The sequence below is a fragment of the Sceloporus undulatus genome, chromosome 6, assembly GCF_019175285.1.
Source record: "Sceloporus undulatus isolate JIND9_A2432 ecotype Alabama chromosome 6, SceUnd_v1.1, whole genome shotgun sequence".
Lineage (NCBI taxonomy): Eukaryota > Metazoa > Chordata > Lepidosauria > Squamata > Phrynosomatidae > Sceloporus > Sceloporus undulatus.
Window position 1 is genome coordinate 135,178,152 of NC_056527.1, and position 13,853 is coordinate 135,192,004.

General features: G+C 39.6%; 1 protein-coding gene across 6 annotated transcripts in view; it reads left to right on the plus strand.

The window, feature by feature from the left end:
• ARHGEF12 (Rho guanine nucleotide exchange factor 12) overlaps nucleotides 1–13,853 on the plus strand; it is a 79,504-nt gene that overhangs the window by 32,120 nt on the left and 33,531 nt on the right. For 2 of the 6 annotated variants that reach the window (XM_042471866.1, XM_042471867.1), the window contains 10 exons: nucleotides 218–241; nucleotides 1,891–1,979; nucleotides 3,054–3,179; nucleotides 4,217–4,273; nucleotides 8,420–8,518; nucleotides 9,372–9,421; nucleotides 10,058–10,115; nucleotides 11,178–11,356; nucleotides 12,207–12,284; nucleotides 13,335–13,454. In XM_042471866.1, coding sequence (XP_042327800.1) covers nucleotides 9,383–9,421; nucleotides 10,058–10,115; nucleotides 11,178–11,356; nucleotides 12,207–12,284; nucleotides 13,335–13,454 — 474 coding nt within the window. In that variant the 5' untranslated portion in view covers nucleotides 218–241; nucleotides 1,891–1,979; nucleotides 3,054–3,179; ... (1 more) ...; nucleotides 8,420–8,518; nucleotides 9,372–9,382. The remainder of the gene's footprint in view (nucleotides 1–217; nucleotides 242–1,890; nucleotides 1,980–3,053; nucleotides 3,180–4,216; nucleotides 4,274–8,419; nucleotides 8,519–9,371; nucleotides 9,422–10,057; nucleotides 10,116–11,177; nucleotides 11,357–12,206; nucleotides 12,285–13,334; nucleotides 13,455–13,853) is intronic. The other 4 variants (XM_042471862.1, XM_042471863.1, XM_042471864.1 and 1 more) reach the window with 2 other exon arrangements.

The following is a 13,853-nucleotide window of genomic DNA, read 5'->3' on the forward strand; positions in this document are numbered from 1 at the left end:
CACACACAAAAGAGGTCACATGGCAAAAGTCTTGTGTTTCTCCAGTTTTTGAGAACTGAAACACTTGTTAAACAGTTGCAACTTTAAAAAGATGCTTTTAAAAATTAATCATTAGTAACAAATTGTAAATGCAAATCTTTTGTCTGAAAGCTAACATGCTCTCTTTTAGTAATCAGTTTATTCTATGCTAAACTTGATTCTTATTTCTACTTTTCAGGTTTCCCCTCAAAAAACCTACAAGGTAAGTTTTTTGGGATTTCACTACCTGTATGTATGAGTTTATAAGGAAGATCATACTGGTGCTCCCACCACAAATACTGTAACCTTATATTATATCTAGTTCTTCTTGACTGCAACTAGAACTCCTGTGACTAGGATAGAATAAGCACCTTGAGCTCACTGGAAGCATATTGGCAGCCAGTGCCATTCTTTTAAGACAGGCATTATATGCTGACCATATGATATTCCATCAGACAAGAGTCTGCACTAGCTGTGGCTTCAAGTCATCTCCATATAGAGCACAATACAGTAGTCTAACTGGGAGGCTACGAGCGCATGAACTACTGTGCCTAGGTTATCTCTTCTCTGTCCAGAAAAGGCCATAGCTGGGGCACCCGTTGTCACTGGCACCAAACACTTCAAGCCACAGAGTCCATTTGGGTCTTCAAGTGACAGGGATGTATCTAAAACTACTCCCAAGCTTTCCAACTGCTCCTGGAGGGGGAGTTCAGCCCCATCCAGGAGAGGCTGTTTACCTGATCTCTCGACCTAAAAGCCACCAATCCACAGAGCCTAATATTCTGTATCGGTAGATTCATCCTTCATGAAAAAATAATAATTGTTCAACCTATGCCAACATAAAGGTAGTTATGAAAGAGAATATTACTTAGGAGAAGATATGGACCAAAAATGGAGGCTTATGAGGTGTGACCTACATTCCTTTAGGGGAACCTCTTCCATTCATATTTCTATTTGTGTTGTCTTTTGATGTTTACACTCAGAGTAATCAAAGCCATAATGTTCTCTAGTGTTAGAATCTGGGTTTTGCCAGTCAAGATGAGAATGATCTGTGGGTTGGTATATATGGGTTGTTGTGGACAAGTCATGACCTAAGAAGAGTTCAGATTTTCTGGGACAGTTAACCTCTGCAGGGGAGGTGGACCCATTAAAATGGTCATCCTTCAGAGAATAATGCAAAGATTTCTGAAGACTCTGGGGGAATTATCAGCTGCTAGAGCTGGTTATTCTGTTGATACCCTTGTTGGTACATGGTGTAGGGAGACAACCCAGGTGATCGACACAGTTGCTCTTAAGCATTGTCTCCTTGGGTGCAGTGCATGGGCTGAATGATTTTCTGAGATGCACCGGACAGTGAAGCACTCAGGTATGCAACTAGAGCTATACTGGAGAAAGACTTGCAGTGAATCCAACTGAGCTCAGGTCAGAGCTCATTTTAGAATCTAATATGCAGCAGAGGTTGGTAAAGAAACACTTCTTTGCTGTCTCTCTTACATTGGCACAATCTTGCACCAACATATTTCTTTGATGTAGTCAAAGGGCCATTGCACTCCAGACTGTAGACTGTTGAGGAGGAGGCCTTTGAAATGTGCTGTGATAATAAGAGGTTGAAATTTCACGATCTGCTAACAAAACTATAAAGTTAACGCAGTATAAAACCATTGCTTTTGTATCTTATTTTACACAATAATCACCACCAATTTAGGGAGTTCTTAGGTGCACAGAATAAAATTGCATCTTCCGTCTTCACAGGAGCCATCACTGAGGGCTTTATTAGATTTATTAGTTCAGCAAGGTTTTTTGGTGTTTGTTATGTTCTAGTCAGTGATGTTGTGATGTGTTCAGTTTCTACTCCTTTGTGTTTTGCTTTAGGCACAGCAGCATTCTGAGCAGAGAGTCACCAGCAGATAAGAAGCAGAAGGTTGAGCGCTGCATCAGTGCCCACGACTTTGACCCTACAGGTAACATCCTCATAGCTTCCCACACACCTATTGAACACTTCATAGCAAATGGTTCTTATGGGTTGGGTTTAAAAAACAACTTTGCTCTTTTTACGGGTATTATGTTCAGAAGCGATTGCTGGCTTTCTTTTTCACATTGATAGCACAATATTTTATATATCCAAGTAGAATTGTACAATATTCATCACAGTTGTGCTATTGGGTGGTATACATGTCAACTCATGTAATGAGTGCTTTTTGTCTGAAGCCCATCTAGAAAGATGAGCCATCAGATGTTTGCTGCAGTGGATAGACCACTGATCCTCGGATGGCAGCGGTATTTTTAACCTTAGAGCCAAATTACATGAACTGCATGTTTGAATCTTCCATTATTATATTTTTTTAAAAACTACTGTAATTGGAGTCTTCCATGGCTGCATATTTGATTGAAGCAAGGATACCATGGGATGGTCCTCTTCCCGCCTTGTTCCTCCACTCAGAATTGGAGTCCCTTATACCTTCTTGTTGGGATATCTGACAAGTGTGGCCCTAAGGCTTCAGGATATGACTTTCTGTTGTGTGATTGCCAAGCTTGCTGAGTTGGCATACCCAACAGCTGCAAGCTGCATGAGGATTATGCTGATTTGGGTACATATTTCTACTTTGCTAATGAGCAAACACTACAACTAGCAGTCAGCACAAGTGTCCTGGTGCAAACAAGGGGTTGCTGAGAGCTTTTGTTATGGAGACCTCAGACAAATTTGTGTTGCTCTCAACCTCCTATTTTCTGGTAGTTCTTGCTACATCTGTTCCTTTTAGCACAACATTGTTTTCAACCACCAATACACCAAGCTCCTTTTGGTATATTCATGCTGCCATTTCCTTATTAGTTTCTGATGCTGATTGCTGGCAGGCTAGAAATTTTTTTGTTTTTACCCAGTATTCTTTTTATGGAAGAATGTTAAATAGTACATACTGACTCTGTTAGCTGAAGAAGCTCTTTTCTTAGTGAAGTTCCACTGAAGGATTTTGTGTTTTTATAAACTTCTAATTGGAAGTGGCTGTTCACTTTCTTCTTTTTCCCTATACCTGTAGACCATCTGTGTTGCATTCAGAGTCTAACGCTGTCTTGGAAATTAGTCTGCATGTGAAGGTTCCACCCACCCCAACCTACTAACCCAGTGACTGCTGTGTGCTCCTAACTGTGTGACTGGCTTGCGGGTGAGCCTCTTGGCCCCATGTGGTGTGTTGCTTTTTGTCTGTGCACTTTGCTGTTTAGTCTGTTATTCTCCAAGAACATGCAGCAGGCGAGAGCTGATTTTGAAGGCTGCAGAATGTGATATGCAAAGATACATACCTACAGAGAGTGGTCAATGCACCAGGTGTTTATTATATCAATCTCTTTAGGAATTCTTGCTAGTGCAATCCATAGTCTGTTGGGATTTGTGAAATTAAGAGAGAACTGCCTCCGAGTTTGACTATGAGATTGAATGAAAAGTGATACTTCAGCAGTGAAATGGGCTCATGACATCAAAATGGGCAGCAATTGCTGGGTCCTCTACCAGAAGTAAGGCAGGATATTAATTAAATAATTAATTAATTAATTACTGTGCAAAATAGCTGTAGTTTTAAAGGAATATTGAAATTAAATCTGTTTCAATAATAAATACTTGTATTCTCACCTGTGAAAGCACAATCTGTTAATATGTACCTTTGTATTCTGATGAGGGATGTTCAGAATTCTTGGGTTTTTGCATCTTAAATAGTGATGGTAATCTGTTTTAGGCACACATGAAATATCATGTGACTGTAAGCTTCTCTACAGGTTCTGGATAACAGAGCTAGAGGAAAATCACTAACAGTTAGGTTTAAGACTTGCTGCCATTCCCTTTTGTGGCTGGAACAGTTCATTATTACTTTACACAGCGTAGTCATTGTATCGGGTACTCTGCATGTTGCACATATAGAAGTAAAACATCTTCTGCTGTTCACTGTCTGATATATTAAAAGTGGAGCTTCGTGGTATCTTTTTCTTCCTTACTAGAACCTTGCAGTGTGGTGTTACCTGTATAATTCAAATCTCTTGTATTCACATTCTGATTTCAAATGTTATCACCTCTATGTTTGCCCATACCTTGTTTGTGTTTTGCATGAATTAATCTGATTATTCAAATCATTCTGTTTTTTATGAATTTTTTTTCCATGTTGGTCTCCATATTTCCTATATCTTTTTCTCCTTTTCTCCTGCTTTCGTGCAGACAGCTCCTCCAGGAAGACAAAATGTAGCTCGGACGAGAGTAGATCCGAGACATATGGTAAGCCGAAGCAGCCACTGCAGCCTTGTGCCTTTGTTCAGTGTGCTTTGTGCAGTTGTTCTGTATGCCCAAGGCCTCTGCCCTTTACCTGCCATGTACGGTTTCCTCTGCGGCAGGGAAAATGACTGAGCTTTTAACGTGGCTTACCTGTGCAAGCTTGCTGATAAATACTAACCTACATGTACCAACATTAGATGTCTTCTGTATTGTCTTCCATTCTCTAATGAGAAACCTTTCTTTGAGCTAGAAGAGCATCAACTAATATCTGCATCAGGGGCTTCTGAATAGGTGTGGATATGCAAACCAAAGGATGTAATACTGATGATGATACTCAACTATGCTCAGCTATAGGTTGACCTCATGTATAAGTCGAGGGGAGGTTTTGAAGCCATAATTATGGATTTCGATATGATTCATGGATAGGTCGAGCGTAAAACTTAGGGGCATATGATAAAGGATGTAAAGGATGAAGCAAAAGAAAATGATGCCAAAGAACTTACAAACATCTGGCTGGCATAACTGTTTCTGCTCACCCTAAAGGCTGGATAGATGAGGAAGGAACTACAGTAAATGCGACATTTGGGGGGGGGGAGCAACCAGGCACAAGTAGAGCTAAGAAAATGCATACGTGTCAAAAAGGATGCAAAGACAAAGCAAAGAAAATGGCTGTTTCACTTTCTTCAAATACTGTATATACTCGTGCATAAGTCCAGAAATTTTAGTCAAAAAATTGACCCCAAAAAACCTGAATCGACTTATCCACGGGTCAATGCAAGTACTATACTTTAATTCTTGTCAAGAAAGGAACCATCCCCTTCTCAGGTGAGAGTGGGAAATGGCGAGAGCTTAGTCCATCTTGGGGACATCTAAAAGAACCACCAACTCCCTCTAGTCTCTCCATTGTGGCGCTGCTTCTGACCTTTTTGAATGCTCAAGCAGGAAAATGGTGGCGGTGGTGGCTCTTTGGTGCTTCCCTTCAAAGGAGCATTGAGGGGAAGCAAACTGAAGGATCTGAATGAGACACCTGTGTATTTTTATGGGTTAAAATCAGGCAAAATGGTCACATTAAAGCTAAAGGCATCACTGCTAACGTAGTTACCATTCCATTTTCCCACTCCCTGGGAGTGAATTATCCACATAAAGGTCTCTCCTTATGTTACATAATTTAAAAAAAAATTGCTTAGAACCCCATAGCAGAGTATGAGTGTCTTTGCAATCCAAAATACTGGAGTACTTCCATTAATTGAACAAAGGGCATTCTCTGTGCTTCTGTCTCTTGAAATGGCTTCATTTTTTGTTCTGTTCTTCCTTGACCTATGAATCATGGCTTTATTTTAAAATAATTCAAAGCTATATGGGCCTGCACATGTGAATTTCTTGTACTTTCCTTGATTTCTCCCCTAACCATAAGTATCTATGTTTCAAGGAAGATGGGATGTCTATAGGATAGACAATGACTCTGTCTTGACTCCATAATCTCCTTAAAGTGTTGGGGTCTGTTGTTTTTGCACAGCATTTTGTAATGACGATTTAATCTTAAACCTAGCATGGTCATTTGCTGCATTGAATCATTCTGTTTTTTAGTGCTTGAATTCATTTCAAAACTAGCTTTTACTCCTAATCACATATTTTTTAATGTGGCTTCTAAAGAGATGTCTGTAGCAACTACACCGGTGGTTGCAGAGGCCCTGCAAAGAAGTGAAAGATGTCTTCTTAGAACACAGCAACTAATTTTTATTGAACTAGAATCCCATTTGTGGGGGAAGGATTCTACTTCGCAGGAACTGTTTTATATAGTGTTTTTGCAGAAACGGAAGTGCTAGAATATTGATTGAAATATCAGTCATAGCTTCAGCAGTAGCAACTTTTCCCTAATATGCTGCCGGGAAATCCCAATGCTATAAAATTTTCTGTAAAGTAAATAAAGTGTTGTATGTCTGTTGGAATGTATCTGTAATGTATTTCCTTCTCCTCTGCTGTGTTCTGGGTTTTCATGTATGTTTTAACTAAACAAGACTTCCTAACACATGCCTTTTTGCTTCCTCTCCAACTTCCTGTTCAAGTTCTGTCTACGGTTAGGTTTTAGTGAATCAGATTCCATCCTTCTCTTTCAGTTGTCCTTTGCTTTGCTGTCTCTCTTGCTACTCCTCTTCTTTCTCCTCCTCCTGATGCTGAAATCTGTGTGGAAAAATTTGCAATGTTTGCTTTGGACTGAAAAAGCTGTTTAAGAGCCGGCAAGTAAAGAAAGCTGTGCTTTGTATTGCAGATGACTGAAGTGTTTTTGCTTGCCTTTGGGTGTTAGGGAGGAAATATCTTGAAGTGGCAAAAGTGATTAGAGGTGTGGCAGTTACCTTTTTGAAGTGGGAGCTGTTGAAATTCCTTTTTTTAAAAAAGGAGAAATGTGTTTGCTTCTGAAAGGAAATGTAAAGTTGGCAGGGAAAGCAGTTTTCCCTTTGTGGAAATTACAAGATCAGTTTTGCATTCATTCTTCTTCCATCTGAGGATCTGGCAGCATTGATGTTCATTCAATAAAAAGCATCATTTTCTTTTATATTTTGAAAGAAGAGCTCCATAGTACACTCCACGGCCTTTATTGTGAGTCTAGATCTTTCTACGATTCCCTTAAGCTGTTTCTCAAAATTTGTAATTTTCAGGTAGTTAAATGAATCTAGGAAGAAATACAAAAGTCTGGTTCTTCGCAGGAGGGTGTAACAGGAATGTGTGGCCATCTCAGATTAGTAGCAAATCATTTGAGAATTGAAGAGAACTTGATACTTACTTGAACCACATCCCTATATCCCAACACACTTCCTTTTCCATTCTGTTTTGTGACATTTTGTCCAATGGTTGCATCCTAATAGACACCATGAAGACAAAGTTGAAGAGATCCAATCCAATGCTCTAGACTATTTCTTTGATCCAGGTGAATGTTAAAGGAATTGACATATTTTGCACTTCCCTTTCTTTTTTTAAATGGCTTTAGACTTTCCAGCATCTTGTAGTAGGTTGACAAAAAGCAGCAAACAGCATACCATTGAACTGTCCATTTGTCTTGCGACTATAACACAAGTTACTGTCTTAACACCAGAGTTTAATGTTAGTGTTTGTGAACTGAAAAACTGTACCAGGAGGTTTTTCAGGTGGTTTTGTACCAAGTGTATTAAGCAAAGGAGTGATTTATAGAAGAAGTATCTATATGCTCTATAAGAGAAATTAAAACATGCATACCCAAGAAATGAAGCTATCTAACTTCTCCAACAAAGTATTGTGACAACATCCGGAAGGGTCTTTACAGGAGGATTAGCTAAAATCTTACTCTAAAACCATGTGTCGGAGAAGTTTAAATGAATTTGAATTTTGTAAAATTATGTTTGTTTATTTCTCTACATCATGTGCTGCATCATAATATTTTAGGCTTAGCTATTCTTAATCATTTTAAAGAACTGAAGGTCAGTGAACAAGTGCAGGTTGGGTTATTTAAGGGTTGTTCTTTGCCTATTTGTTTTGTTTTGTTTTACCATGAATGTCTTCATTTGGTGCAAGAGGATTGACATAAATGGGATCAGAGTTCTAGTAGCATGGTTGCACCAAAGAACTTGAGACAGGCCTGCATGTCTCTGTGCAGTTGCCCTCTTCTCTAAAGAAGGGCCTGTGTAAATTTGGTCTGTTTCTTAATTTCTGTGGGTTGCTTTTTGACATGTTTTGAATCAGAACAGAACCCATGGGCTGTTTTGGAAACAAGTCTGAGAATGATGAGCTCCTTGCACAATCCTGAAGCTGGAGACAGATTTATCACAAATATATGTGCTGTGTAGAATTTTATTGAGAATATGGCCTTCTGTGCAGAATGACTTAATAGCTCAGTTCTTTAAAATGTTTTTGTTATTTCAAAATGTAATGGATATGCCTCTTTTTGCTGTATCCCTGTGTCATGTGATCATTGTTATAAGCGTGACTTACCTGCTGTGTTAATTCCCTCGCTTCTGGCCAGATCCCCTAGTGTTGGTTCTTCTTTTTTCTCACTGCCATCCCTGGCTTCACTTTATGCACAGATTTAATTCTGTAGATAGTGGTTATCTTTCAGTGTGATTAGATTTTGGTGTAACACCTGAGTTTCTTTGCTTTTATCCCCACCCACCGGTACAGGTCTTGTTCAGCGTTGTGTTATTATCCAGCGGGATGAAAATGGATTTGGGTTGACAGTCAGTGGAGACAATCCAGTCTTTGTACAGTCTGTCAAAGAAGGTGAGTATTCTTGTGAGGGTCATTCAGTGTACCAGTTTAAGCATGCATATGTTGCATATGTACTGTGTATCTGTAATATACAAAACATTATACAGTCGGCCCTCCACATTCGCAACACTGACACTCACAGTTTTGATTATTTGTGAACTCAAGGCCACATGCACGCACACTCCTCTTCCCTCATGGACCTTTCCTCTGGGGAGGGGAAGTCTAGGAGGGAAAAGCCAGGCAGTGTACACATACCAACCCCTCTCCTTTCCCCAAGCCCCAAGGAAAGGGGAGGGGTTGGATCCATCCCTCTTTCCTAGGTGGATGGGTGCCCATCCCCTCCCTTTTCTTGGGTGGATAGGTGTCTGGGAAAGGCAGGCACCCATGTGCCTGGGAAAGAGGCTTGGAGGGATGGATCTATTGCTGTCCCTTTCCCAGGTGGATCGGTGCTTGGGGAAGGCAGGCACTCATCTGCCCAGGAAAAAGGTTTGGAGGGATGAATCCATCCCCTCCCTTTTCCTGGGTAAATGAGTGCCTTGGGAAAGCAGGCAAAGTCCTGAATAGAACTTGAAAATATTACTTTTTTGGACTACATCTTTCAGAATTCCCTAGCCAGTATGATCATACTGACTGTAGGTTTTGGGGAGTTGTAATCCAAAAGAGCTAGTATCATTAGTAACATTTCTAAGCTCTGATCTGGAATAGTTAGTGAATATGAATCCACAGTATAACAGTGGGAGAACACATACACTCTTTGTAGGTCTTGTGTAACCTGAAAGGGAAGGTGTATTTTGATTGGACACCAGAGGGCAAAACTGATACAAACAATGTATTCCTTCCTAAAATATCTGTTTCCTGCCTTTAGATGGAGCAGCCATGCGGGCTGGAGTTCAAACTGGCGACCGAATCATTAAGGTAGGAGCACTTGATATCCAAAGAGTCAATTGCTGTTGGAGAGTCACAAGAATGCTTCAGTGGCCTTCATCATGGCCTCAGTGTTTTGCCAAAACGTACCTCTCAGGAATATTTAAGGCACTGTGTATTTTCCTATATTTAGAACTGGCAATAAGCAAGAAGTGCCTGTTGCCAGATGCTTGCTTTTTTTTCATGGAAAGCACTCTTGTTTCATAACCATGCTTTGTAAGCGCCTGCATATTACCCAAGGTTTCAGTTTTATGTCTGTTAAAAGGACTTTAAACTCTGAGCTTTTCAGAAGCAGAAGCCAAAACTTCTGCTTCGTGGCTGTGTTGTTAAAATTCACTTCATTTTCTCTGTTAGTTTTCACTTCACATCACCAGCAAGTAGTCTAAAGAATTTTACCTTAAAATAGCACATAGAGAATGTCTCCAAAGATTTTCACTGCTGTACTGAGTATTTGATCCTTCTGTTGAAAGTTGTTGTTGTTTTTAAAAAGGTTCATTAGAACTTTCAGTGTAATCTTGTCTAGTAGGATAAAAATTCCTGCCAGAAGTTAAATCATTTTAGTTTCACAGTGAAGCATAGCTTTCATGTTGAAAATCAGAAATGATGTAGCTTATATCTTTTCGGTAGGTGAATGGGACCCTAGTAACACACTCAAACCATTTGGAGGTGGTGAAACTGATAAAGTGTAAGTAAATCATACAAGTACTTTGTTCTTTGAGTCATTCCTCTGCAAATGGGATGAACAGTGGAGGTCAAATTGTCTTGATGCAACCAGGAGGGAGTTATTTATTTTTAGCCATTATATCGATCCATCAGTTGCAGTGCATTTCTATAATATTGTATGAAGTGAAATGTGAATAATTTGGAAAATACCTTTGGCTCCCCCTCAGTGTACAACCCTTTACTCCTTGTTTTGTTAACCAAAGTAGGAAATAAAGTTGCATATCTGTTAGCCCTTCACACATAATTTTTCCTGGTGCCTTCGTTAGTCACTCCATGTTTTCGTTGTGACTGATGGACCTACCTGTACTAATGCACTTACATTTTAGCTAAAGACAGTAGGATGACAAATGACCAACTTGTTCTTTAAACAAGAGTAATTTGGCCAAGGGAAATTATGTGCTTACTTTGCTCTTAAGATATTGTGGATATGGTTTAGTGTTCCAGTGCCACGGTTTTATATAGAGTTTTTGCTAGAACACAATGGAAGCCATACCGTTTTAGATACTCATCAAGCCTTCAAAGTGACAAGTGTGTTTGGGGGAGGAGTTGCAAGCACTTAGTCTAGCCTCCAAGATATCATTAGCTTTTTACTAATTCCTCCAAACAGAAAATGCCACTGATACCTCTCCCTGGTGCCTCTGTTCTACTGGAGCCAATATCCAAAATATCTGAGAAGCATCACACGTTAGAGATGTCATGCTGACTCTTAATAACAAGAGTTCGGCTTTGTGGTCTCTGTGACTCATACAAATGAATTATCTTGCACCTGCACCGTGCATCTTTTGAAACCTTCTAGACTGGTAATCCATTTGTGTGAGGTCACAGAGGACCACTTGAAGAACTACAGTCATTAGTCCTTTTGTGAAATGTTTTGTGTTGCTGGCATGTATGATTTCTTTTAGCAAATAGCCCTGCCACATCATCTGTGGTAAGGAGCTGATTTTCTGACAAATTAAAGAGAGGAAAAGTAAATTTAGTCTCATGTAGTCCTATGAGTTTGAGATTTTACCTTTCTTTTCCCCAGCGGGGTCCTATGTAGCGCTCACTGTGCAAGGGCGCCCACCAGGGTCGCCCCAGATTCCTCTGGCTGATTCTGAGGGGGATCCAGCAGCGTTTGGTCATATGTCTCCCATCATGACATCTCCTCACTCACCTGGAGCATCTGGAAACACAGAGAGAATAACTAGTCCAGTGCTGATGGGGGTAAGAGCTAAACATTTCTGGCGGTGATGGTTGGGGTGGGGGAATGGCTTGGTCTGTTTGGTAGGAAAATACTGTTTGTCCTGCTCCATCCAGTCTGATTGGCCACAAGGCCTGAGAGACATTACAATAGTGGTTCTCAAACAGTGGGGCAAGAGTGTTCTCGCTCAGGGAGTGCTTAAGTGCACAGATAAGAGGTATAGAAATGTACTTACTATTGCTATTTTATGTGTAAAACTTACACGTGTTGAGTTAAATACTGAATTCACTTAAATAAAATTATTCTAATTTGAATATTATTTCCTTATAAAATGTTAAAATATAAATGTATGAATGAAAATGCACAAACTAAATAAACAAAATATTTCCATTCATATACTGTGTTGAGGGGGGAGTGACGTCTGCATTTAGATGTAAAGGAGGGTCCCAAGGGTAAAAGGTCTGTATGCCACTGTATTATAAGACTTTGTTTCAGTATATATTCCTCCTTGCAACTCAGTCATTGTATTTATAAGGAAGCTTGATAAGGAGTCAGGGATATGAGGCACAGCAATTGCCCTGATCTTACTCTTCTTTGAATAACATTGTTTCTAGACCATATGTCTTGGGTGTGTTTGATTTTCTTCTGAAACTCAGAAGAGATAGGATTACTTCTGGTGAAAGTGTTGTTGTATTTACATAATTGCCAAGTATAGATAAGGTATAGTCTGTTTAAACACAATTAGACCAATTTATAAATAAATTTATAAAATAAATAAGTAAAATAAATTTAGAAGATAGCTACTATTCAGAATTGCTTTAAGAAGAGCTAAACCCTCCTCAGAAGTAAAAGTTGATCATCTCTTCTTTTTAGGAAGAAAATAATATTGTTCACAGCCAGAAAGTGGAGATTTTGCGGAAGATGCTGCAGAAAGAACAGGAGCGGCTACAGGTACCAGAGGGAAATTTTCTGGATTTAAAAAAGGAGGGAATTAGCTGTTATTGTCCATTTATTTATTACAGTATTTATTGACTTTTTTGAGTTACCCATTTCAAGGTGATTCAGATCATACTAAACACAGCATAATATAAAAACACAGTGTAGGACACAGGAAGAGCAATCTAAAGTGGATAGGAATGAGCAGAGGTGAAAGAAGATCCCCTACTGTATCCCAAAGCCTGCTGGGTTAAACCAACTGTGGCAAAAATGGGGAAGGAGACATCCCTAGCCCCATGCACTATATTTGAAATGCCTTGCTTATCACTAAGGCATCAATGTAATGTAGACAGTTTGAGGCTATGTGTGATACCAATGTACCAAGAAAATGCTACTATGTTTTCTGGAATGGCTGTATATTTTAAAAACTCTTTGATTAAGTCTATGCTCACTGTTATCAGGCAAGCGTAATGCACTTACCTTAGAGTATTGCCACTCAAAATGGTGATCCCTGGACCAGTATTGGACCCTAGCACATCTGGAGAATAAATTGCTGGTCCCTCGTATTGGATAGCATGGGAAGCAGTGCCTTAGAGGAATGAGTAGCCACTGAACATCTGAAATGAATGATAGTACAATTTTGTTTATGAGGAGAAGTCTCAGGTCAATTTACTTTCAGAGGTGGGAGGCACATTGCAGCCTGGCCTCACCACCAAATGAACTTAGATCATTTCAACAGCACTGTTGCTGTTATGGGCAGAAGAAAGCAGTTGCAGATACAACAGAGGCATACACATTTTTAAATAATAATAAACTGGATTTCTGTTACACATTTGTAAGCTTTACCAATTTAACAGATTTGTCTTCACAAGGCTGGCGAAAGTCCTTGTCCTGGGTGTTTCCTTGACTTTCCCGCTTTTTTTGGATCACAAGTATAAGTCCTGCACTATCTTTACTGCACAGATTACCAGTGTAATAGAAATGTTGTGTATATGTATGGGATTTTTGCTCTGAAGATGCAGCAAAGGGACAATTATAATTATTGATTTTCCAAAATTCTTTCAGTCTTTGCAAGAAGATTATGGCCGTTCCCCTACCTCCCGAGTGCTCAAGGAGATCCAGGAAGCCAAGAAGCACATCCCTCAGCTGCAGGAACAGTTGTCCAAAGCAACAGGCTCCATTCAGGTAATGGGAGTGTTTCTAATCCTGATCATACTGTCCTAGTTGGGAATGTTGTGTGGGAGCAAGCTGTTTTTAGCAGTGTTCATGCCAGTTTATGCAAGCCTGCACAGCCCTTCAAGTGCAGTAAATTAAGGAACGCACAAGTAACAGCTTGGTTTCATTTCTAACTAAGCTCACAAAAACTGATGATTGACAAAGGAGAGCACGATACAGATAAATTAAAACCTTGTAATGAGAAATTACATACCCTCTCTTTGTTAAGACGGCCTTGTAAGAAGGGCTGTGTGCATTGGGCCTGGTTCTTTTGAACAGGTTTCTTGTATCCCTTAAATCATAAGCTAATACAGTTTTTTGCAAATAGTTTTCTAAATAGTGGCCTGTAAAATCTTACATAATGATTTT